The following is a 25,371-nucleotide window of genomic DNA, read 5'->3' as shown; positions in this document are numbered from 1 at the left end:
CCCGCCCCCTTGCTGAGTGGGGGTGGAAAACTTAAATCTTGAATTCAACTAAATACTGTAGATGTGTGGATCTTCAATCATTACCCTACTGGCAGGCTGTTCTAGTTCCTCAACTAGGTAGAAATCTTCTCATTTCCAGTCCAACCTTATTCATGGCCAGATTATGTCCATTTGTTCTTGTGGCGGCTTTGTCATTTGGCTTAAACCATTCTTATCCCTCTCTTGTGCCTGCTTTATGTACCTGTATTGAGGTGTAACCATCTTCCTCTTGGCCCTGGTCTGTTACGATAGCTTCTCTGTTCCCCTGAGCATCATCCTGACTGAGGTTCTCTATTTGTTTCAGTTTAACCTTCCTTCAACATCGGTGACCAGAATTTTACTGTGTTCTAGATGAGGTCTTACTAGCACCTGGCTACAATAGCATTCATGCTTTGTTCCTCTTTTGGGAATTCCTTGTATGATGGATCATAGTATCACCTTTCCTTTTTCAGCTAGATCACACTGATAGCTCAGAGTCATCCTGTGATGAACTAATACAGTGGTGCTCAACCCCTGGCCTGTGGAGCGGTCTCATGACCACATCTGGTAGCAGGGGAGTAGTAACAGCATTAATTACTCCCAATGCACCAGCAATTAATACTGCTACTGGTCTCCTGCCACCAAATTTTCAAACCCATGTGGAGCCCCACAGTTCAGATGACATGACCCCACAAGCCAAATTGTGCTGGCATGTGGTCACTGCAGCCAGATCCAGCATGTGGAGTTGAGCCAGCTCACACCTGCAGTCCAACTAGTGCGTAAGATCTGTCCCGGAGGGATTGAGCCCCCACAGATTAACACAGTCAAGGCCCTTATTCTCCCTTTCTCTTTGCTTCCAGTTGCTGAGTCCCCAGTTAACAATGAGAATTTTTACTATTGTTATTTCCAAATACAGGGCTTTGAATCTTTTGTGCTGTTGAATTTCATCTCCTTTCTACTACTCCAGTTCTCAAGGATGTCCAATAATTTTCCCCATTTTATTCTTATCCTCTGCCATTTGGATAAGGCCTTCCAGCTTTGTCTTCAGCAGCATACCTAGTTTGTGCAAATGTCATTAAAGGACACAAGGAAAATTAACATTATTGGCCATCAGCTTTTTTTGGCTGGTATAGCTGGTAATGTACTGATAAGTATAAATGTTGCTTCTGCCCAGGGCCCCAGATGCTGCGTGCATGTGTGCAGCTGCAGCATGCCATGTGGCCAGGAGTGCAGCTGGATGGTAGGGAGAACAGTGCCCTGCAGGTGAGTGTGGAGGGAGAGGGGCAATGGGGGTTGCAGATCGAGGCCCCCAGTGGTAAGGGAGGGAGTGGGACAGGGGCTGGGGATGCTGCCCATCCAAGACGGTAAATGAGACCCAGGGCTGGGGTGGGGAGCAGGACAGAGCCATGGGTTGCTTGTCCAGGGGGTGGCTCTCCATCACTGCACGCATCCCTTGGGTGGATGTGAGCTGCGCGCTGCAGGCTCGGGGCTCTTTGCCCTGCTGCCTTTGCCCCAGAAGCTGCACGCTGGCCATGTGTCCCATCCACCTGGCAGTGGTGGTGGATTGTGCCTCTTGCCACCGGGTGAACAGGGAACATGCAGCCAGCGTGCGGCTCCCAGGGCAAAGGCAGCAGGGCAAAGAGCCCTGAGCCTGCAGCGAGCAGCTCACATCCACCCAAGGGATGCATGCAGTGACAGAGAGCCGCCCACTCTACCCCCCCCACCACATGCCCCGGACAAGCAGCCCATGGCAGAGAGCCCCAAGCTCGTAGCAAGGAGCCTGTACCTGCCCTTGCCCCACGCTGCTCCAGTGAAGTGTCCACATGCTTAAAAATGGTTGCGGTGGAATTTGAAATAAAGCTGATTTGACAACCTTTACCTTCAAGTACTCCCAATGCCATTTGAAGCACCAGGCCACCGATCCCCTGGATGAGCTGCCTGTGGCTCCATCCTGTTCCCCACCCCAGCCCCAGGGTCCCATTCACCACCCTGGCTGGGGAGTGCCCTCAGCCCCTGCCCCTCTCCCTGACTCTAGGGGCCTTGATCTGCCCCTGCACACCCCTTCCCCTCCGCAGGTTTACCTGCAGGGCACTGTTCTCCACACAGCCTGGCTGCATTTCTGTAAATCAGTTATTGGATCAAAATTAACAGATATGCTTGGTGACTAATTGGCTATTGGTATTGGACAAGAAAATCTTTATTAGTACACCTCCAGTAGAACTTTATCTTTTTATTTCTGAAGACTAAAATAATCCTGCACACTACTAAGATCAGACTAATTTGTATGAAGTTGCCTGGAAAACTTTCTTCCCATTTTTTATTTTTTTTAAATATATAAGTATAGTGTCTTGTTTGTTTGGGTTTTTTTGCTTCAGTCAAATGGTATTCCTACTAATTGACTGAATAAAGTGCTTTGGACTTGTAATTTCATGTGCTGATTCTTTTTAATATTCTGGGATAAAGATTACTTTGCACACCAGACTTGAGCACATTTAAGCCCCTTATTTCTACATCGGATCTGGTAGCTTTCATGTGAATATGCTCCTTCCTGTTAGTTATCTTGTTTTTCTCCCATGTTTAACATCCCTATTTAAAAAAAGAAAAGAAAAACCTAAGGCAAAGCCTTCATTTGGCTTTTTTGGACCATACCTCAATTCTTTACTCCATCCTCACTGTATAGTGGTCCTATTTTCTTTATGTCTTAGACTTCTTGCTGATCAGTTACTTTCATTCCTTGTAAACTGCCTGCTTATTCCCACTACCCTTTTCTAAGTGCTGGGCCTACATTCTTTATAACATTCCTCTTGTTTGGGAAGTAAATTTTAGTTAACTTTTTTTTGTACTTCTGGCACAATGAAGTGTCAAGACCCCAAAACATACAGGTCCTTGAGCTCTTTAGTCTGACTTCCCTGTCTAGCTGCTTTTAATGTATTTACCATTTTAAAAATGAAAAATACTAGTTTATCCACCTTTTAGTTCATCCTTTTTAAAGTGAATAAATTCCATAGCTGTATGGACCAACATCAGTTACAGCTGAAGTCACCCGGAAGTTCAGCATGTTTTTGATCCATAATTGGGCTTTTCCCTAAACCACAGGAAGCTGTTGGACAATAAGTATAGCTGAAAAGAATGAATACACCTTTTTTTTTTCCTCTCTGAAGGCTTGAATTGTTTTAGGTTTTTATGTGCAAAATGATGCCATCATTGCATACCTGACTTCAGTTTCCTAAATTCCTTTATTTTTATGAGTCTGATTGAAAAAATTACATCATTCCATGATGGAAACAACTTATGCCTTTAATCTGCTACCTATTATGTTGTGATCTATTGTACTAGTCTTCCACAGATATTTGTTAGATTGCTTCATGTTGCTGTAGGAGTAAATTTAGTTGGGCTTCTGGCCTACTTGACTAGAAAAACAGACAGAGACCAGAAGTGCTGATACTGCTTATTTCAGTTACATGTTTTGAGATAAGACGTGCAGGATTTCTTATTACCCTGTGCACAGATGTCCAATTAAGTAAACTTGTTTTAGTTTCTCCAAGGTCGTATTTTTTTTCCCCTCTTTATCTGTCTTAAGTATAAAAATGCTTAAAAACTTAGAGAGGAGGAGGATTCCTTTGAAACAGACAAGTGGGTGATTCCCCTTGCTGTATGAAATCCTCCCTGTGATCACAGTATAGCCCTAAATAAAGAAAAGCTGGCTCTGTCAGTTCTGATTCAACCACAACGTGAAGTTTGATTTCGTCCACATTGCTATTTCACCTCAGTGGAAGTACAATGAATGCCATCATTTTAATTTTCTAAGCCCTATGAAAACAGAGGACAGCACTGTGCCTGGTGAGTCAAAGATGTCCAAGGCCCCAGAAATTAACTAAGAAAGAATCTGCATCTAGTAGATGAGGAATATTCAAACCCTGATCCTAGACCACTATTTCTTATCACTGTAACCTGCAGCCATATCACCTTTTCAAAGCAAACCTGCCAAAGAGTATAATGCCAGTTGCGGGTAAAATGCGGCCCATAGGCTGGATTGGGTCTGCAGCAGAGTTTGCTTCCTAGCAGCCCCTGCCTGCATTGCTGTGGCCAGTTTCCACTGAGACCTCAGCAGCAGGGGGGGCCATGACAGCATGGGACCAGGGCTTCCAAGGAGACCAGTCCCAGCAGTGCTGACGGTGCTCAGCTGGGTGGGGGGGCTGCTCCAGGTCCGGGATCTTGCAGTGGTGAGTGTGGTCCATATCCAGGGCAGAGCCATGATCCACTGCCTGCATGCCCCTGCCTGGGGTGTGCAGGCAGATCTGTTGGCTCTGGCTTCAGACCATGCCATCACCACCGCTAGATCCTGGCCCCTTGCCCAGCTGTGCCCTGCCAGCACTGCTGGGGCTGGTCACCATGGAAGCCCTGGCCCCACTGCTGCTGGGGTCTCCATGGGAACTGGCCAAAGCAACATGGGCAGAGGCTGCTGACCCGATCTGCCCTTTTGCCCACCCCTCACATATACCAAGCTATGACTCTGCAAGGCCAAATCAAAACCATTAGCAGTGTGAAAAATCCACTCTGATCTCAGAACAAGAAGAGATCAAGGCCTTGATTTGACATAGGTTGGATTTTCAAAGCTAACTATGATTTTTTGGGTGTCAAATGTAGCCCCTTTAACAGGCTGATAGCATGTGATGGTCACCCCCTTCTAAAGTATCATGCTGGACAGTCAAACCACTAATAGCTTTGACATCTGGCACTTTTTATACATCTGTTTCCTTTCAAAATGTTGCTTTACAGGGTTTCAAGCTGCCTGCATTCTGTCTACTTGAATTCAATATACAACCTTTAAGTAGGATGTCTGCTATACTGTTCTACCACAGAAGTGGCCATATTTCTGTGATGAGATTATGTCTGTGTAACATTTCAGCATACTTTTGTGAAGTATATTGGGACAGAAAGTGTTTTAAACGTACTGCTGAAAGGAGCAAGAAGAAATGATCTATTCAGACAACTTAAGGGACATGATTTTTTTTTTAATTCTAAAAACAACAAGATTCCATCGACCAGAGTTAATGCGTTATGTAACAACTGACTTCTTTAGTGTCTAACTCTAGGTCAAAGTATTTGTAGAAATTATTGCCTGAAATATAGTTGTTTGTGTCTGTATATAGATCTACAGAACTTTTCTAATATGAAGTACTGCTTCTAAATCTACCCTGATCACTTGAATCCCATCCAAGTTTTCAAGATCTCATACCACACAGCATTAGAACTTCATAAAAGGCACTTCAAAAGGCTTTTCCGTTGCATGTTTCAGTGCCAAGGCATAGCTATAAAGTCTGGCATCCACTACAATGTGCTCTTCTGCGTTTAGCTCTGCAAAAAAGTAAGAATGTCAGAAATACACATAAAGCAAACAGTGAAAGATACAAGTTCAATCCATTCATAAGAAGTACAGAAGCCTCACGAATTTGCAAAAAGATGGTAAGTAAGAAGATACTTCAGCCTCATGGATGCAAAACAAACGGAAGGCAAGTCTATCAAGGAAGCTGTCATATTTCTACTATAATGATACCCTTTTTAAGTTATAGGCAGTTGGATCCTAAAATGCATGGTTATCTATAACTTTAGCAGCAACATATTAAAATTTACCCTTCATGCTTCAAACCAATATAAAAACTGGCTTGAATATTAAGTCCAAAAATACAGAACTAAGTAGCTGCTCTGCTATAGGAAGCTGCTCAGTTCAAAGTGACCCTCAATTAAAAGCTACTCCCACTGGATTGGAGCTAGACAGACTATAAAAAGAGGTAGTTAGTCATGTTAGTCTGAAGTTAGAAAGAAAGTATCCCATAGACTGAATCAGATATGTGAGAGCTTGCTTCGTTCAATGCTAGCAGTGAGCTCTTGTTCATGAAAGCTTAAATATTCCTGATTCAGTTAGATAATGTTATCCACTCCCTTACAGAAAATTTGACACCAAGTATAGAAGGCTAATAATGCACATTTACTCCAAATCCTTACAAAACCAAGCGAGCAGATGTTGGGTTTAGAAGACAGGAAGTCTGAAAGATCCCTGTGGTAACTGAAGTACAGCAAACGCAGATATCAGTTGACTTACACTATGTGAAAAGAGTAGCTAAGGAATGTTCAAGATGTTTTATTAATTTGCTTAAAGTGCCACAAAATAGGAGCGCTTACCCTCAATTCTTTGCAGTAGATCATTTTTTGGTAGTGAGACAACTTCCACAAATTCTAAGGAGGAAGAAAAACCATATTCAAATTAATCTTCCCCAAGAAACTATTAATATAGTAATAATCCAAGCACCTAGACTTGCCAGTGTGATTTAGAGACAGGCAAAAATCAGAGGAAAGTCAGAAATCAGTTTTGAGAGGAAATTGCAAGACAGCCACATAACCAAATAGGAGAATGGTGGCAAATGTAAGAGCTGATAGCAGAGTAGGGCAAAGACTATTTTTCCCCTGCAACATGGTCAAATACTCCACTGCTAAAAGGACTGATAGGCCTCGGTCTGGATGGCTGGTATAGTAATGGATCCTGATGTGCCTTTGACTCCAAGGACAGAGAAGGTATAATGCAACCCATAAGAGAAATGAGAGTTTATTCCTTGTTGCTTTCAAGCAGCTTTGGTCAGCATGTTTAAGGAAGGCCTGTTTATTTCTTATAACTGTTTGTGGGTTAACCCCCCCCCCAAATTTCAGGCTAGGGGCCAGATCTACAGATGTTAGTGGAGCTACAGCGATTCACACTAGCTGAGCTATTGGCTTTTGAGGTATCATGGACACTATGACATCATTTGAATTCTTCCTCTCCTTCTCTCATATATATATTTATGCTTCAAACCAATATAAAAACTGGCTTGAATATTAGGTTAATAATATATAGGTTTAAGGATATAGATATGCCCTTAAACCTAGGACAACAGCTGTTTCAAAACATCAAGCCTATTCCAAAGCCCACTGAAGTCAAATGAGCTCATACAGTGTCACTGTGTAGATGGTGATGCCCAGAAACTGCTATTAACCACAGAGACAAGAGTTTACAAATAATGCTCACATTGCAAATATAATGAAATGTCAGAAGCATACTTAGCTGCGCTCCGAGCTGCTGCAAAGTTAAATGAGCAACATACCTCCCTCCTCTGCAAGTAAAAGAAGAAAACAGTATTAACACAGTAACTCAGTGAAAAAGGAGCTGGAAGTCCAGTCTCCTCTTTTTCAAGGGATTGCCCTAACTACTGGTTGTAACAGGGCCCTGCCCTGTTACTAGGGGGTTGGGGGAGTCTGAACAACCCCACACCCCAGAGACACCTTGGCGCACCCATCCCAGACCTGGGAGAACTCAGTGGAGGCTGGGGAGCCAAGTCCAGGGACACAGTGAGCCCCGCAGCAAGGCAGCTGACAGGTGTGGGAAGTGAGAGAGGATTATCCATGTGAGCCCAGGGTGGGAAGGATAAAAGACACTCCAAGCAGCCTCAAGGGAGCAGGCTGCCTGGAGCTGCCAGGGGTTAAGCAGCCACCTGGAGAGCCTGGAGCCGGGCTCTTCTCTGTTTGCTTGCTTACTTGCTTTGTTGCACATGCCTGCGGGGCTCTGCAAAGCCTCTGAAAGATGAGAGGCAGCCAGGGGGTGAAGCCTGGAAGAACCACTGAATGACAGCTAAGTGCTAACTTATTTGTTTAACTTCCTTTGCTTGTTTTACATTGCTAACAAGCCTGGGGTGTCCTCCAGGTATTATCCACTAATAATGGCTGCAGCAGAGGCAAGGGCCCTGAACAGTGGGTTGTTGGTCATAGCCAGCAGCAAAAGTAAAAGTGATCAGTTCAACTAGCTTGACCAAACATACCCTGCAATGACCTCCCCAGACTCTGCCCATAGCAGCCTACACTAGTCTACAGAGCTAACTTGTGCTTTCTTCCTGGTTCAGTGAATATTTGAGTTTTCCATGCAAAGTGAAGCTTTAGCAGGAGGGCTTATAAGTGTCTCTCTCTTTCCCGTGCAATACTCTATCGTCTCGTGATTAGGATATGCTCTGGGGTGGCAAGAGATGAGAATTCAAATCCCCTCAGCCAGAGGAAGTCCCTTCCCGCCCTTCTTTCCTAAGATCTTACCCAAGAGAGAGGAAAGAACAAAACGAGCCTCCCAGATCTTAAGTGTCTGCTCCTATCCAGTCACTAAAGAAAAGCAGGGCAATACACCATGGTCTGAAGAAAAGGCTTCCATTCCTCGTTCCAGGAAAAGCTCTAGGGCTGTGAACTGTGATGAGCAGAAGGTGCTTCCCTGCATCCCAGGGGAAGACAACTAAATTGCAGAAAGGGATAACATTTCAGACATATCCCTCCCTGCAGTGTTTCCTATTGGCTGACTTAGGCAACGCAGCCTGTGCTGGCCTTCGTGAATCCTGTTGCGTGCAACTTTCTCTGTGAATGACACAGGGAGCCTAGACACTTCCTATCGATGCTGTGAAATGCACTAGGAGGTTGACCATGTAGAAATCAGACACTGCAACACTGAGCACAGTGATGCCCAAGTCCCCGCTGCAGATCTAGCCTTTAGTGCCTGATGCACCTTCCACTGGTCAGTGAGAGAGCTTCCACTAACTCTAACATGTCCTAGGGCAGCCTTTAAGGAGCTAATTCTGAAGTCACGTGGAGATTTAACAGATTTCAATGACATAGTTAATTAGAATCCTGTACTGTTAACTATTCAACACTTTCATAGCATATTTAGGGGATGTTGGCATCTAATGAGACAGCAGTGAAGTACTGTATATGGAGCAAGACTCACCAGGCTTTTGCTTGGGCCTTGTATTCTGAGGGTCATCTCCATTGATGGCCACATTCACAAGGTATGTCGTGCAGTTTGTCAAACCCGGGTCCAAACAAAGAACTAGAAAGCCAAATTACACATTCATTTTGATAAACGAGCCCAGACTCCTGGACATTTTTACAAAGATTTTCACCCTGCTCTGTGTGTTCTAATAAGAGAACTTGCTTATCAGGACATCACCTCATTCCATTTCATCAACCAGTATCACAAAGCCAAGAGCAAAGATTCCCATATATTGTTCCTACACACAATTCATCCCAGAATGGTGCATTCTCATTTACACAGACCCTTTTCAAATCAGGAGTCTGATTCACATGCTGAGTATTATCAGTATGTGAATTTGTTTTATTGCTTCTGCTTCCATGACAAATACTAGCTTGAGTCTCCCCCAAAGGCTCTCTGCAAAGAAATGCGGACAACGCAATCTGCCATCAGCTACACGCACACTTTTCAACTCTGTATAAATTTTGCACTATTCACTGAAAGCACAGGATGACCTTAACATGGGTGTAGGCTCAAAACCAGAATCCAAAATCCATCCCAAATTTTCCTGAGCAATTCACTCTTTTTTTCAATTGTGGATTCCAAGCTCGTCTGCCAAAGGAAGTATGGAAAGTCCAAAAACAGAGGCAGGCTATCAAGGATGGCTAGATGCATTTTATATTAACACCTCCTTCTTCCTTTTTGTTACAAATCATTTGTCAAAAACCTGGGTTCAGCTACCACTGCCCAGCTGGGGCAGGGGTGATCCCATAGTCAGAAGCTGCATTACACAGCTGTTCTTCATTCACTGGATGGTTTTGTGGGAAAAATTCAACTTCAGCCCAGATGCTTTGACCTTTTAATGAATATATGCCAAACTCCAGTCAGATTCCAAAACAAACCTATCAAACCGTGTGCGCCAAGTGCCATGTCAGAACCTGAGTAGATGGGTTTCATGCAAGGGTTCTCCTTAAAAGAGAAGTCCTTTCCTACATCCCAACGCATAGAGGTTTGAGCCAGTGGATCTGCAGTCACAGCCTTAAGGACTGCATCTAGAGCCCAAATTTCTCAGTGGTGCTGTAGGTATGCAGGCTGCCTCTCTTTGACCTTTCCACCCTGAACAGTGGGACCTCTGTAGGTCCATTGCAGCTACTGGGTTCCGTGCCCATGAAGAGGGCTAGGGTTACTTCTGAGTCAGTCAGTCAAAGCCTACAGACCTGGAGAACATTCAGTGACCTCCCCTTTGAATCCTGTTTCCTCCTCCAACTCCCGCAGGGCAGCACTTTCTGGACTTTCATTTTCATCAATAAGGCCTGTAAATAATTCATGAATAAAACGTAGGAATTAAAACTCTTCTTTCACACAATAGTGACCATCCTTAGAGCTAATTGAGCTTTACAGAGGAAAAGATAGTCATTTCTCTTTTTACAAATGAAGAAACTGAGCAACTAGGAGGGGAAAAAGATCACAGGCAGCCCCATATTAGATGCAGGACAAGAACACAGGACTCCCGACTTTCTGTGCTCTATAGACTGGAGTATTCAGCTACCCTACAAGGTAGGGAGATCCCTCAAGGCCAGAACATTGATACCAAGCTCAAAGGTGTCTGCTTTTTCAGAGGGCAAAAAGGGAAGGAAAAGGCAGCAACAAGGAGTTGGAAGGATTCTACAAAGCAAGTCACAGATGGTTCTCACTTTGCATTCTGGGATTTCCCAATATGCCTACTTTGCCATATAGGAGATTCTAACATAGGAAGCACCACCGGTCTCTAAGTTAAGGACCTAGCACATAAATAGTAGCAACCTTAAGCAAGTGGACAAGCTAAACTACATATCATAGTTTTGTGCATTTCATCCTAACAGTTCAGTTGCCTACCTGCAGGGAACTCCAAGCAATAGCCTCCCATTGGAGGCCTAAACTGTTTCACTAACACGATGCAGTCATAGTGGAGAGTTCTCTGCAATACAGCTATAACTGCAACACCTGCCGGCAGAAAGAAAACAGTGATGGAAAAAGAGCTTTTGAGTGGGTCAGGCCCTGAGGACTGCAGTGCCCAGACTCCCTCCCCCAGCTGAAGTCCAGAATCTGAAGATGGTACCGAGCTGCCTGGAGTCAGACACCTCAGTAGATTCCAGGGGTAAGGAGCTGCCTGGAGCTAGCCAGCACAAAACTGCTGAGGACAGTGGTGTGTGTTAAATTGTCTCACTCAGGACTAGAGGGAAGTTCCTCCCTTCACTTGGAATCTCCTGAATGTGGCACCTGCAGGGAATCCTAGAGAAGTAAGGGGGAGAGGAATCTCCAGAGGTCATCTACTCCCACCCCCTGCCTGAGGCAGGATCATCCTTATCCAAACTATACAAATCCATTACCTAACCTAATTGATCCTTCCTTCTTGACCCTAAACATGGCTATTGATCTGACCCTGAGCAGAGGGGCAAGACCCTCTAGCCAGGAATCTCTGGATTTAAGTCCCAATAGGGGCATTAGCACATCCCAGTCAAAATCCTATGCCTTGGCTGCATCTTTTCTTCGAACACCAAGCAAATTTCCCCATCTCTTTTAAAACAAGGGTCAGCAGAGGAGAAAATGGTGCTTTTACGCAACAGCCTAGAGGTTAGTACTCTTGTTCAGAATGTGGGAAGCCTGGATTTAATCCCCTTTTACCAGAGATTCAAACATATTCTTCACCTCTCAGGCATGTGCCTTATTCCCCCAGCTCTGGCTACAGGCTATACTGGGTGGCAACACTCTCTACCTCCTTCCAGTTGAGCTATGGAAGGATTCTGTTCTTTCCAGGGCACAGGTGGTAAAGCACTATGCCGCTTTGGTCAAGCACTCTGGTACATGACCTCCAGCACTCGTATATTTAAGATTGATAACCGGGGTTCCCAAAGCAGCCCATAGACCACTTGCAGTCTTCAAAGCATTGGTACGAAGCCTGTAAAGGGATACTGCAATGGTGTTAAACGGATATTTAATGGTCGGCAGAGCCAGCAGATCTACAAGGCTTTGGTTACTGGCACACACTTAGCAGTGTTTCAGCTCAGTGATTCTCCTTGTTGTCTATGGAAGGCACAGTATACATTATATTGGTGGAAAATAGAAGTACTACACTACAGATTTCTTTTGTTAAGCAGTCCCCAGTGTGATGTCCCACCCACTAATATACCATCCATGAACATAATTTTTGGCACCCCTGATTTATACTATTCATGCTGTGATTAATTTTTGAACAGGTGCTTACATAAATCTGCACCCTCTTACTGTGGGAGCTGCAGCTGCTTTATGGAAAAAACTTAGCTTTCCTTGTGTATGAAAGTTTTCTAAGTGTGGACACAAAGGTATCTGGTATCATACCATCAGCGGGCATGCCCTCTTTCCTGGTGGTACGCTTTACGCATTCCCAAGTTCTGTTAAATACAGAGAAAAAGAAGAGGGGATGTGTTAACTGTAAAAATATATGGAATATATACAGAATGTGCGCGCTCCCCATTCAGCTTCACTGCTGCCATTCAAAAGCAAAAATGCCAATGTACAGTGAAAACAGCACAAGAGTACACTTGCATTAAATGATCACTTTGAAGCAGGGATGGCCAACCTATGGCACACATCAGAAGTGGAATGAGCAACTTCTGTGTGTGGCACATGGCAGACTGCCACTGTGCTGCCTGTCTTCTCTGAAGATAGGACAGGAAGCAGAATCAGAGCAGCAGACTGGGCAGGGGAAGGGGATCAGAGTGGCACTGGTGGAAAAGAGTGCAGGTCTAATTTGTGACACGCCTGCCAAAAAAGGTTGGCTCCCACTACTTTAAAGCATCTGCAAGGTCTCCAGCACAACTGTTCTGCTTTTGATTAGGGAGGCACAGTCTTGCCAGGCAACAGATTTTTACCAATTCCTTCAGACAATCACCAACGGTTCTTCTGTACTGCTTTTTCAGACCTAGATCCCAAGACTTTTTTTTTTTTTAAACAAGGGAAGGGTGTCATTATGACCATTTAACAGATGGGGAAGCAGACACATGAGTGTAGTCAAGCAGCAGACCAGTGCATTTAAAATGGTGACACTAATGAAGTGCAATCAACATGTTAAAAGAGTGCCAATTGTACAGGTCAATTAATTCTTCTGGGGAAAAACAATCAATACAAGCATGCTTTCTTTCTGACTCATGCATTACAATGGTTATATGACAACCAGATCTGACCTTTTAGGTCAGTTGCTCATGTCAGTTAGCAGCTTGAATCCAAAAATGGCCAAGGCCTCTCGTAACTGAAAAGCAAGGGACAGGACAAATGTAAAAACATAAACCTTCCATAAAGGCCTCAGTTGCTGACATTTCTAAAGGCTACTTTTAACCAACAAAGCTTTGCTGGTGAAGAGGGAGACTCAAAGCAATCAGTAAGGTTGCCAATGTACTAGGAAGAGGGAAGATATGGTAGCACTGGCATTTCCAGTGAGCATAGCTGGACTAAAAATGGAGAGCTTTATATGACACAGAAAGAGAACAGGATAGGCCTAAGAATCCATGGGAGGCATAGAGAAGGCAAGGGCACCCCTCTGCCAAGCAGGAACATGCTAACAGTATGCAAGATCCTGCAGAGGATCAGGCACATTGCCATCAACAGAAAAGGAGCCTTTCATGAATGAGCAGGGAAGCCAAAAGGGACCTCTTATAAGTAATCTTTTTGCATCCTTAAACTTCGCAGCCTCAGTTTTGCAGGAGATTTTTGCAAATGGCTGCAACAGCAAGAGAAGCACAAGAATGGCGCTGAAAGCATTTAGAAGCCACACTTTACCTGATAGGCTACGATATACATCAAAAAGGTAGGAAAACAGGAGCAGGGGAAAGAAAGGCTGAGTGACCTTATCCAGCTCCCTACTCAAGGGAAGGCCATCCCTTAATAAACCATCCCAGCCAAGTATCTGTCTAACCCGCTCTTGAAAAAATCTAGGCACGGAGATCCCAGCCAGGACCACTCTACGTACTGTTCCAAAGCTTGACCCCTCTTGTAGTTCTAGCTTTTCATTGGCAACATCTAATTTGTAAAGAGTTCCATGATGGAAGAATATGGCCCAGGATGCTAAGAAATGGGTTTCTAAGTGCTTTAAAAGTGCCAACCAGCCTTTGGCTGGTTTATACAGAAAAGCTTGGAAGTGCAGGCATCTGAAAGTGTCAGAGAGTAATTTACCTGGTTTTACCCAAGCGGTCAACATATGTTGTCTCTTCAAGCTTTACCCAGTTTCTTTCTGTAATTACCTAAAATAAACAGTCATTGGTTAAACAAACTGCAATGATGACAGTATGGACATTTTTTGGAGGGTGGGATCTCTTTGTTCCTCTGAAGACATCAATTTCAACATCAGCACAAGTGGAAAGCTGGAAGATTAGCATTACTGTACCTAGCCGAAGAGTCCATTTTTTCAGACAGCTTGAAATAGGAACACAAGATAACTTGAGCTTCTCATCAGGAACCAGGTACAACTGACTGCAACAGATGATTCACAAGCAGTGAGGAGAGGACCTCGAAGAAGTAGGGAATTATGGTGAAGGAGGAAGAGGAAGGACCTCCAGAGGCCAAAAACAACTCAGGTGGGGTTTTCACACCAAGTTCTTCTAATACAGTCCAGGAAGCAGAAAGGAACATTCAGCCATAGAAGTCATAACTGTACATGGAAAAAAACTAGAGAAAGAGAAAGAAAGGAAACATGGCAAGGAAGGGCACAGACGCCAGCAGAAGATGAGGAGAGACATGCAACCACAGGGCAAAGAGAAACTTAGCTAACAGGGACCTACCAGTTCAGTAACCGAGTCACCTCACTTCATAGATCCTAGGTTCAACACCTTCTATGAAGTGAGGTGACTCGGTTACTGAACTGTTAGCTAACTTCAGCCCTAACCTGAATTCAAAGTCAGCTGTAAAAACGGACAAATCTGTTTACTTCTCAAAATAACAGAACAGCCATAGCTCTTCCATCCTTATGTTAAAAGGTGGTCAAGTGTATTTTAGGTTCATGAATTTTTGGAAGGCTGCTTTATGTTCTATGCTGCAGAAATAGGAGAATGAGCTAGATGCTTTCAAAGGGCTTTTACATGGGTTTGTGGTCACAGTAATGTAGCAGAAAGATAAATGTTTCTAGCACTTAGCAGCTTCTGAGGTATAGGAAACACAGACTTATGTCACATGCTGGCCACGAGCATCTACTGGCCAAGCCAGAGGCTTAGGCCTAGTTAGGATATTAGAAAGGGTCAACACCTGACATTTCTTAAAACTTGGACAATATCTGAAACAATCCATACCAGGCCTTGCAGGTCACCGTGGAACGCAACAACAATTGTAAAAAATGACCTGAAGCTGCCTACAAGAATTAAGTGGCCAAGAACTGGTAACTCTGTGCTTGCTGGATTTGATAACAAACAAGATAACCCAGAAATGTAACAAACAAACACATTCAATGAATAATGTAACAAAATGTATGATGCGAGAACAAGGTGGGTACTGGTATGCCTGAGGCATAATCAGTTGGTCAACATGTAATCAGAAAATGTACCTGTGCAATGGAACACACATTAGCTTGTAGTTAATGAGGATTGAGCAACTCTTTTTAAACATTGCAGAGGGTAAGAGGCCTGGAATATTGACCATGGCCAAACAAAGTTGCAGAAGGTAGCTTAGCTGGCAATCATTACCCCAGTAGCCACCTCAGTGATTGCTAAGCAGCACAAGGAAGAGTACCGTAAGTCAGGACGCATGGGTCTGCTCTTTGGAAGGCTGATACGGGCAGAAATGTTTCAGTCTAACCTGGATCAGATTCTAGAAAGGGCTGCCATCTGTGTGACAAATATAACAAAGCACAACACCGCATACATTTCACAAGGCATTCTTGTAACAACAGGGACCAAAAGCGGCAACTAAGAGACCAGTTAATAAGGTTATAGGTCACTCTACAGTCTTGTGAATGATTATAATAATGTAAGTGTTCCAGAATTTATCCCAAAGCCAGGTAATGTTCCTATACTTGCCACAGGGAGGGAGAACCACAACACCTCCATATTGCCTATGGACGAACAGCAGCCCTTAGGGTCACATATCTGGCTGGGCGTGTGATCCGACTGCACCAGCTGACAGAGGGCATGCCCGTGCCACTTCCAAGGCACTCCTGAGAGCACTGCTGAGAAGTGTGCCACATCAGCTGCTGCTTTTTGTACAAGTCAAACCCAGAAAATGAAGAATGAAGCTCCCTGCCAAAGCTGGTGAGCTCTCTATCTCTGGCCTGTTTGAAGGCAGCAGTGAGATGTGGCTCCACTGCCTCACATCCAGGTTTGGCACTGCTGACCTGGCATAAGTGGAGAGGGGTGCTCCTCGGCATTGAGCTTAACAGCTTCTGGGGGGTGGCAGATGTGCCCCAAGAGACAGTTTTATGCCGTGGAAGACAAATCCCTCATCTGGGCCCTGGTGAAGGTGCTTTGCAGTGTTCTGCCAGCTGAGTCCCATTTTAGAATCAGCTTTTAGTTCTCATTTCTCTGTCTAGTGCCAATAAAAATAGTTTTTGTTCTAGTAAATGTTACTGCAGCATCCTTTAAGCAGCTAGGGAGACAAGCGACAGCAGGAAACTGTACTCTACAGCTTGACAAAACTACAGACTGCTTCATTTAAGGCCAAGGGCCACCCTGAAACAATGCTTTCAGGTGTAAGATGTCTGTGAAAGCCACAGGGAGCACTAGATAAGTCTGGAACAGACTAGATCTGCTTGCAGTCCTCCAGCACTGCTTGAGGGGGAAAATGCCAAAAGGAGGAGGAGAGGAATTATCTAAAAAAAGTAAGCGGGACTAGTAGGAGCAGGACAAAAGGGAATTTTCAGAGGCTAGTGTCTACTTTTTGCTTTATTTAAAAAAACTCCAACAGAAAAATAAAATCCTGCTTTATACATTAACAGTTTTCCTCCCTGCTAGTTCACAAGGCTGCCTACCCTGGAAAACACTCTGGTGATGAGAAAGCTAATAAAATTATGACATCATGAGAATCAAGAATGAAAGCCTTGTAACAGAGAGGGAAATTATTTGAAACCATTTTAAAATGCTATTTTACTCTAAAGACCAGCGGTTACTTTAAAGAAAAGATTTCCCTATTAAAATACCCATGCCCCTGAAGCTCTTAAGTTAAGGTAAGAGAGCTCATAGTAGATGTTACAATACCCACAGAACCAGAACCATCATAGCCAGGGAAAATGAGACTTGACATCTGATTCTGCTAATATAGAAAAACCATAAAAAGCTTACAAAAAACCCCACACCATCTGAATGTCACCTCCTTAGACCACACTGCCTTCACACATCTAACATGCCACAGAATCTAATGTTTTCTCACTCTCAATGGACATATTTCCTAACATCTCTTACATAAATGCTATGTTATATAACAAATAAAATACCAATGTTCCAAAAGAAAACTTTTATACCTCATTTTTAAGGATGGTTTCTCTGGTGGCTTTTGGAAGATCTGTGCTTGCTTTGTTCTCCATTTTCAGGGATAACGGTCTTTCACCTGCACAAAGTCCACACAACAGAGTCAATATTTGCCTTCAAGGTAAAGTTAAAGGGTTTATGACTGTATTCCAACCTGAAAAATGAAGACTTTTTAGTACCACTTGATGTCAAAACCAATCACTGTCTTACATATATCATGGGTGTAGCTATGAGGCAAGTGATTCAATGTGTAACTGGAATTACAGGTTATATCATCAGCTGGTTTGAACTGTCACATTTCCACTGGCTGCAAAGGAGCTAGAACAATTATACCAGCGGAGGATCTACTGTGTGTGATTTATAGGCCAAGTGTCCCAGTCATGCCTCCCATTAGTGATGGCTTATGACTTTATGTTAGCTACCATGCCCCATTTCGACCTCAATGCAAGGCTATGGCAATATGTTGCCACAGCATGAGCTGGACTGGAGACCAAAATGTGGTGCCAGCAGGGTTAAGAAAATATCTGCAATCTCAAAAGGAGTGTGAATTAAAAACAGACAGTTTAGAAGAAGGTATCAGAACTAGAGAAAAAAAATCCCAAAATTCATTGCATTCAGTCATTCACACTCTCCCCTATTCAAAAGATGAGGTCAAAGAAAGGTCAGTCTGAGCCTCAGAAGTACATTGCGCTAGAATGGTTAGAGGATGCCAGTTTATGGAGCTAATGACACGCCTAGGAGTGATGAGATCAGCATCACATCCAATCACCTTTGACTGGCCAGCCTGAATAACTAGGTACTGATTTACAGCTGTGGCAACTGGGTAGCTCTCAAATCCAGAGCCAGGCTTGAAAGTAACATTTCTGGGTACATAGCATGTTATGTGCACCTCTCCTAGGAGACAAGGACCGTGTGCCCTTGTTGCAAAGAAGGCTAACAGCATACCAGGCTGTGTTAGTAGGGGTGTTGCCAGTAGATACAGGGAAGTGAATATTCCCCTCTATTCAACTGGTGAGGCCACATCTGGAGTACTGTGTCCAGTTTTGGGCCCCCCACTACAGAAAGGATGTAGACAAATTGGAGAGAGTCCAGTAGAGGGTAAGGAAAATGGTTAGGGGGCTGGGGACCATGACTTCTGAAGAAAGACTGATGGAACTGGTCTTAATTAGTTTGGAGAAGAGAAGACTGAAGGGGATTTGATACCAGCCTTCAACTATGTGAAGGGGGGTTCAAAAGATGATGGAGCTGGACTGTTTTCAGTGGCGGCAGATGACAGAACAAGGATCAATGGTCTCAAGTTGCAGCAAGGGAAGTTTAGGTTAGATATTAGGAAAAAACTCTCACTGGGAGGGTAGTAAAGCCCTGGAACAGGTTACCCAGAGATGGGGTGGACTCTCCATCCTCTGAGGTTTTAATACCTGGCTAGACAAAGCCTTGGCTGGGATGATCTAGTTGGGGATGGTCCTGCTTTGAGTAGGTGGCTGGACTAGATGATTGCTTGAGGTCCCTTCCAGCCCTAATTTTCTATGATTCATTTTCTAACACTTTGTCATGCTGCTTAGCTAAGCTCATCCTTTAAATTTTCTGTGGGTGATATCTTTTTTTGATCAACTGTATAGTCAAGATAGATTCAGGCTCTGAAATGTAGTGCATTCTTCTTCAGGGCTCAGTAAAAAAAAAAAAATCAAATGTCTCTGTATAGTCTGGCTGCTTTTTCCTTTAGCTTATGGCATTTCCATCATAAGCAGTGAATTTCAATATCCTCCTTATTTTGGTATTACTGGAGTGATGTTGTGGCTATTAGACAGAATAAAGAACTGCACTAGACTTTCACCAGTGACATTCCAGGTTCAAGGCAGTAAAATGCCTTTGGTGCTTTCAGTTAGCAAAACATGTGGTTCAGGGTGGAAGATGCTACTCAGAGGAAGGCCAGGTTTGCTATTAAGGTACAGGTTAGTAGTAGAATCCTCATTTAAAGCCAAATTGGAAAAAACACAAGAAAAAAAAAAAAAACACATTGGAGGGCAAGCAAGTCAAAGATACAGTCTGTGGACCAGATCCGACTCTTGGAGCCACGCCACCAAGCCCACGCAGCTCCTCGGGGTGGGGGGGGAATTTGGTGGTGGGATGAGCAGTGGCAGTGTTAATTGCCATGGCTGCTGGGGCCAGATTTCCAGCCCTGTGGGCCCTATCCAGAGAACAGAGCCACATTGTTTGCCCCTCAGGGATGCCCACGGGGCCTGAAATCCAGCAATGGAATGAGCTGCAACTGCTGCAGCTCCAGGAGCTGTGGCAATTAATGCTGTTGCCAAGCATCTTCAAGGTAAGATGATGCAGCTCCATGCTCCAGATCCAGCCTGTGGAGCAGCCCTGGGTGACTCATCCAGTCTGAAGCCAGATGTGTTTGACACCCAAGCTGAAGGAGAACTATTTAGCTCTGACAGTGAGATGAAACAAACTGGGGTGTCAAACATGACTTGGAGACTGGATTTGGCCCGTGTAGCCACTCCAACTAGCATTTTGGTCTATAAGTGGGCTACCAGAAGTTGGGGGCGTAGCTATAGAGGGGCATGGTCTGTTGCAGAATTTGTTGCCCCTGGGATCTATTTGTCAGTGGCAGGAGGGAAAGCAAAGACTGGGCAACAGCCCTGATTACGATGGCACCACTTGGCCATTCCACTGTTGAACCCCCACTGCCATCCCCAGATCCTCACCACTGCCCCCAGGTTCCCACCACTGCAACCACCACAGCCACAAGTTCCAACCTGCGAGGAGCCCTGTGGTATGGATCCAACTGGGGCTTGGAATGAGTTTGACACCCCTGGAACATATGATCTAAAATTTAGTTTTGCCGTCTTTAGGCTTCACGAGCTGAAGCTCTAAGCCAACTTCCAGTGCTATCTTTAGCAGCTTTTCCATTGACTTCAGTAGGAGTTAGATAAAGCCTGGTAGCAAGCAACAAGGAAGCCTGCACACCACCCTCCCCTGGACCTCCAACTTTAGCTGGTGTTTTTCATCTTTGACTTTCTTACCACGTTCCCTGTATATTTTTCAGTTCTCATCTTTATGCATATGCCTTAAAGCATCTCTCTCCCAGGACAATTCTACAAACATAAGGGATGTCATTTGTTTTGCCTAGGAAACAGTTTCCAACTGTAACAAAATTACTTATAAAAAGCCCATGCCTATGATCCATGCTCTGACCAGGCTCTCTCTCAGGTCCAAAGAGGGCTGTACAAATGTGATGACTAATGGATGAAGGCAGGACACCTTTCTTGACAATGTCTCAGACTTCAAAGATGCACAGAAACACAGGGCTGGAAGGAACTTGCTGGATCATTAATCCTTCTTCCCTGTTAATGCAGGTAACCCAATCCTACACTTCAACTTGAAGCTAATGTTTTTGACTGCAAATGGTTATGGAAGGCCCTTCCTCAGATTGACTCCTTCAGGGATTAGGAGTCTTCTCCAATTTTTTGTAGCAGCAGCAGCAGCAAGCTCTTCTCTATGTAATACTTAAGAGGGGTAGTGATGGAACAGTTCAAGCGTCTCACAATGGCCAGCAAACCAAGTCAATACAACCATAACTGGGTTCCTGGTATTTCCAGCTGGGAAGTCAAGGGCAATGGGATGTTATCCTGGCCACATCATTCTCCTGTGTGCCACTGGCTACAAAACCAGCAGTGCCTTAACCACACTTGCCCAATGTGCCACCTGGGATGGAATTTTGACCTTGACAACCTGGTATTTACAGGCAGCAGTTACATCTCCCTCTCAGCCGCTGTTTTTACAGGCTACACAAGCTGTGCACGAGCATCATAGAATCACAGAAGTAGGGTCGGAAGGGACCTTGTAGATCTTCAAGTCCGACCCCCTGCCTGGGCAGGAGAAAAACTGGGCTCAAATGACTCCAGCCAGGTAGGCATCAAGCCTCTTCTTAAGACCCCCAGGGTAGGAGCCAGCACCACTTCCCTTGGAAGTTGGTTCCAGATCCTAGCCGCCCTGACCATGAAGTAGTTCTTATGGATATCTAAACTAAACCTACTCTCCAACAACTTGTGGCCGTTATTCCTTGTTATGCCAGGGGGCGCTCGGGGAAACAAGGTCTCTCCCAAACCCTTTTGGTCCCCCTAGTGAGTTTATAGATGGTCACCAGGTCCCCCCTCAGCCATCTCTTGTGTCTGTCACACTAATCATTCTCTGTACCTCTGTCAGTTTGACAGTATCTTTTTGAACATGTAACCAAAACCATACACAATATTCCAGATGAGGTCCCACAACTCCCTTTACAACAGGGGTTTTCAACCAGGGGTACACATACCCCTGGGGGTACTTTGGAAGGCTCCAGGGGGTAAGTGGCAGTGGTGCTGGCACTGCTGGTTTCACTGCCATGTGCTGTATGGGGACCCCCTCCCTTGCTCGTTGGCCAGCCACCAGGGGACTCCCCCCCTCAAAGACACACACGCCCATGAGCCAGCTGCCAGAGAACTCCCTGCTTCTCGACCAGCCACCGGTGGTGCCACAACAAAAACAGGTTGAAAACCCCTGCTTTACAACATTAATCCACCTTTCTATCTGCTTGAAATATCTTGCCCAATTCATCTTATCGTCACAATTATCCTTTTTACAGTTGCATCACGTTGGTAGCCTGCAGTCATCCCATGACTGACTAACATGTTCCAGCCTTTCCCTCCGCTTGTTTCAAATAAATACACCCACAGTTTAGAGCAGAAATTCTTTGAGTGCATGAGCTTGTACTCTCGACTGTTAAATTTAATTCCATCTCAATTACTTCAGTCCTCAAGATCAACAAATTCTTCCTGGCATGATATACTGATCCTCCACTCTAGTGACACTGCCTTATAACTTTGTGTCATCATCATTAGCACACTCTTATTTTTACGAGACAGTTACTAGCAAAAATATTATATAAGACCAATCAGAAGGGTGATCCTTGAGGAACTCCATTGGTAACCTCCCTCCAGCCTAAAATATTGCACTTTCAAACCAACCACTGTCATCTGAAGGAGAGATACAAGGAAAACTTGCCACAAAGGTTAAATAAACCAAAAAGTTAGCTTGATTGGTTCATGAGCCTAAAAATAAAAAAAAAAAATGACTCTCTCCTGCTTCACAAATTCAGAAGGAGAAAGAGATCGATGCCATAGTGCCTCAGCTTCTGCATTTTTGATCTTTTCCACTAGTTGGTGCACAAGCTCCATGACTCACATTCAGAGAACATTTTAAGATAATTTCTGGTGGTAGAACTAAAATATCCCTTGGTTAACTGAAGGTTACAACTCATACACTCATATCAGTCACGTTTTGAGATTAACATTACAGGTCAGACCATAAACAAAATTCACTGCAGCTGAAAATAAGTAACTGTAACTGGTCTGTAACTGTAGCATAAAGACCACCACTGAACCTGTATCACAAATGTGAGGATGTACCTTATCCTGAAACCAGATGCTCTCTTCTATCACTTGATGTGGTATAACCCAGAACAACACTCAGTCCCGCATCATTTAAGCACAAAAAAGATGAAAGGGAAATCTCCTGAAATCAGCTCATTGGTGTCAAGATTGGTGGCATGTCATTAGAGTAATGCTTTAATAATAAGCTGTGCAATGTTAACATTAACCAACGCATACAAGTTTCTCTCAGGTTCTCAGCCTAAATCACCGATGCAAACATTCTTACATTTAATGTTATTAAAGGACACTATATGCATTTCATTCCAGCTACTCCTCTTACCCCTCCAGGGGCCAAATTCAGACTTGATGGAGTTTAGCCATCTACATCCACTGTTTAAATTTTCATGCAATTTCTCATGAAGACAAACTCTAATGATCCGAAAATTATTTCTCAATGCAACCTCTGCAATCTTGAGTCAACAAATCAACTTACAGGGTAGCCCTACTACAAGGGTATTATAATAATCTATCCAAGATGTGAGAAAAAGCATGGATTAGCTTCCCTAAATCAGTTTTTGAAAGGCATGATCTGATCCCAGCTATGTTTTCCAGTTGACATTAACCAGATTTAAGCAGCTGCTCAAGTACATCATTTTAAAAAAGAAACAGGATTAAACAACATAGCTAGGTTTCTCACTATGTGAGGGGCTCTTTCAAATCATGCTGTAAACGGACACTATCATGAACTTTATTCATGCGTGAAATGTAATGTATAATACTTCAACACGGGTATGTTAGACGAAACTATCCTCCAGATCTAACTCTCTCTCTGATCTGTTGACCTACAGCCACTGCAGCAATGCATTTGACTTTGCAGATAGGAACAGAGAGCAACACAAGTTAAACCTCTGTGCAAAGCTATAGACCTTATTGGTGAGGCAAAGAAACACCTAAACACAAAATCCTGAGCTAACGTACACTGCAGGAGATAGACCATGAAACGAATAACGGCAAGAATGAAAAGACGTCAAGGACTGCCAGATTATGAGGAAAAACCTATAGTTTCTGCCCTAGCAGCTACCCAACAAAGTATAAGCCGAGAAAGGCATAGACAGTTTCTGCTGCAATGATGAGTCAAAACAAAACTGATGTTGGTTGTTCTGGATAACCGGAGTGAGTTTTTTCCAGTATATTGTAGTTATCATCATCATTTTAGTGAGCCGACGTGCAAGAGGATTTAGACGAGTTTGCCTCAATGAGATGGCAGCAAATTTTAGGAAACGAGATGCCAACTGCACAGTAGTGTTGCGTGGCAGAAAGCACAACATGCGACACTGCTGCATAATAGTAACGAGGTACTGCGCAGTCAGTGCCACTGAAAAACCATTCAGCGACATGACCGCGTAGTCACTCTGCTTATCGTGCAGTCATTTAGTACATCCTCATACATGTAGGAGCCAGAGAATGGAGACTCGTTTATATAAGTACTAAATGACTGTGCAGTCAGCATGTTGGATAGACACGGCCACTCTGAAGGACACCAGCACACTCCCTTTATGTGCCTGCAGCACAGACGGCTCCAGGGAGCAACGTCACGAATAAAGGAAACCTAGTGAAAGAAATAATGGGAGTAATAGGAAAGGACAAGCAGGGGAATCAGTCATAAAACCATAAAAAATGAGGGCTGGAAAGGACCTCAGGGGGTCACATCTAGTCCAACCCCCTGCTCAAAGCAGGACCAGCCCCAACCAGATCATCCCAGCCAAAAGGTTTGTCTAGCCAGGTCTTAAAAACCTCCAAGGATGGAGACTCCACCACCGCTCCGGGTCACCTGTCCCAGTGCTTCACCACCCTCCTAGTGAGAAAATTCTTCCTAATACACAACCTAAACTTCCCTTGCTGCAACTTGAGCCCATTACTTCTTGATCTGTCATCTGCCCCCACTGAGAACAGTCCAGCTCCATCCTCTTTGCAACCCCCCTACAGGGAGCTGAAGGCTGCTATCAAACCCCCTCAGTCTCCTCTTCTCCAGACTCAATCAGCCCAGTTCCCTCAGCCTCTCCTCACCAGTCCTGTCCTCCAGCCCCACAACCATTTTGGTCACCCTCTCCCAGACTCTCTCCAATGTGTCCACATCCTTTCCGTAGTGGAGGGCCCAAAACTGGACGCAGGACTGGAGATATGGCCTCACCAGTAGAGGGGAAGAATCAGTGTCCTGAGCCTCTGCGTTGTTTCTTCCTCCTCAGCACTCTCCCGCCCTGGAGCTGAGCAAAACCGCGCCCCCCGCGGGGGGGAGGAGACGAGACGAGAACCAGAAAGGCTCCTAAGACCCACCCGCTCACCTTTGCCCTTTGCCCCGGCGGGGGGGGGGGTGTCCACCGAACGCAGCCTGTGATTGGCTGGCCGCAACATCGCGCACCCCGCCCCTCGTTCTCACCACCTCTGCCCTTTCCCCCCCACCCTTGTCCCGGGTTTCGCTTCCGGGTCACCCCGCGGCGCCGCCCACGATTGGCGGAGAGCGGCCGGCGGCCGAGCGGCGCGTTCCGGGGCGGGATGAAGAAGGAGCAGGTGCTGCATTGCCAGTTCTCGGCCTGGTACCCGCGCTTCCGCGCCTTCACCATCCGCAGGTGCGGCCGGAGCCATAGGCCAGGCTGGGGCTGCT

At 44.8% G+C, this 25,371-nt stretch overlaps 2 protein-coding genes across 3 annotated transcripts in view; one reads left to right on the top strand and one right to left on the bottom strand.

Annotated features, from left to right (window-relative positions):
* Nucleotides 1-5,012: 5,012 nt before the first annotated feature.
* NUDT5 (nudix hydrolase 5) lies at nucleotides 5,013-24,955 on the bottom strand. 2 transcript variants are annotated; one of them, XM_019509561.1, is made up of 10 exons: nucleotides 24,901-24,955; nucleotides 17,286-17,371; nucleotides 14,018-14,085; nucleotides 12,188-12,240; nucleotides 10,706-10,813; nucleotides 10,048-10,143; nucleotides 8,807-8,908; nucleotides 7,155-7,163; nucleotides 6,202-6,255; nucleotides 5,013-5,376 (listed from the first exon to the last, which is right to left on the bottom strand). In XM_019509561.1, the coding sequence occupies exons 2-10, from the start codon at nucleotides 17,346-17,348 to the stop codon at nucleotides 5,267-5,269; spliced, it is 663 nt and encodes a 220-aa protein (XP_019365106.1). In that variant the 5' UTR covers nucleotides 17,349-17,371; nucleotides 24,901-24,955; the 3' UTR covers nucleotides 5,013-5,266. The 2 variants fall into 2 exon arrangements, with proteins under 2 accessions (XP_019365106.1, XP_019365105.1); XM_019509560.1 differs by lacking the exon at nucleotides 24,901-24,955 and adding an exon at nucleotides 22,746-22,822.
* A 236-nt stretch (nucleotides 24,956-25,191) lies between these two features.
* The window catches only part of CDC123 (cell division cycle 123), a 71,564-nt gene continuing 71,384 nt past the window's right edge, over nucleotides 25,192-25,371 (top strand). The window contains exon 1 of the mRNA XM_019509559.1: nucleotides 25,192-25,336. Coding sequence (XP_019365104.1) covers nucleotides 25,263-25,336 — 74 coding nt within the window. The 5' untranslated portion in view covers nucleotides 25,192-25,262. The remainder of the gene's footprint in view (nucleotides 25,337-25,371) is intronic.

The sequence above is a fragment of the Gavialis gangeticus genome, unplaced genomic scaffold (assembly GCF_001723915.1).
Source record: "Gavialis gangeticus isolate Ggan-Ray unplaced genomic scaffold, GavGan_comp1, whole genome shotgun sequence".
Classification (NCBI taxonomy): domain Eukaryota; kingdom Metazoa; phylum Chordata; order Crocodylia; family Gavialidae; genus Gavialis; species Gavialis gangeticus.
This window is presented reverse-complemented; position numbering and strand designations above follow the sequence as displayed.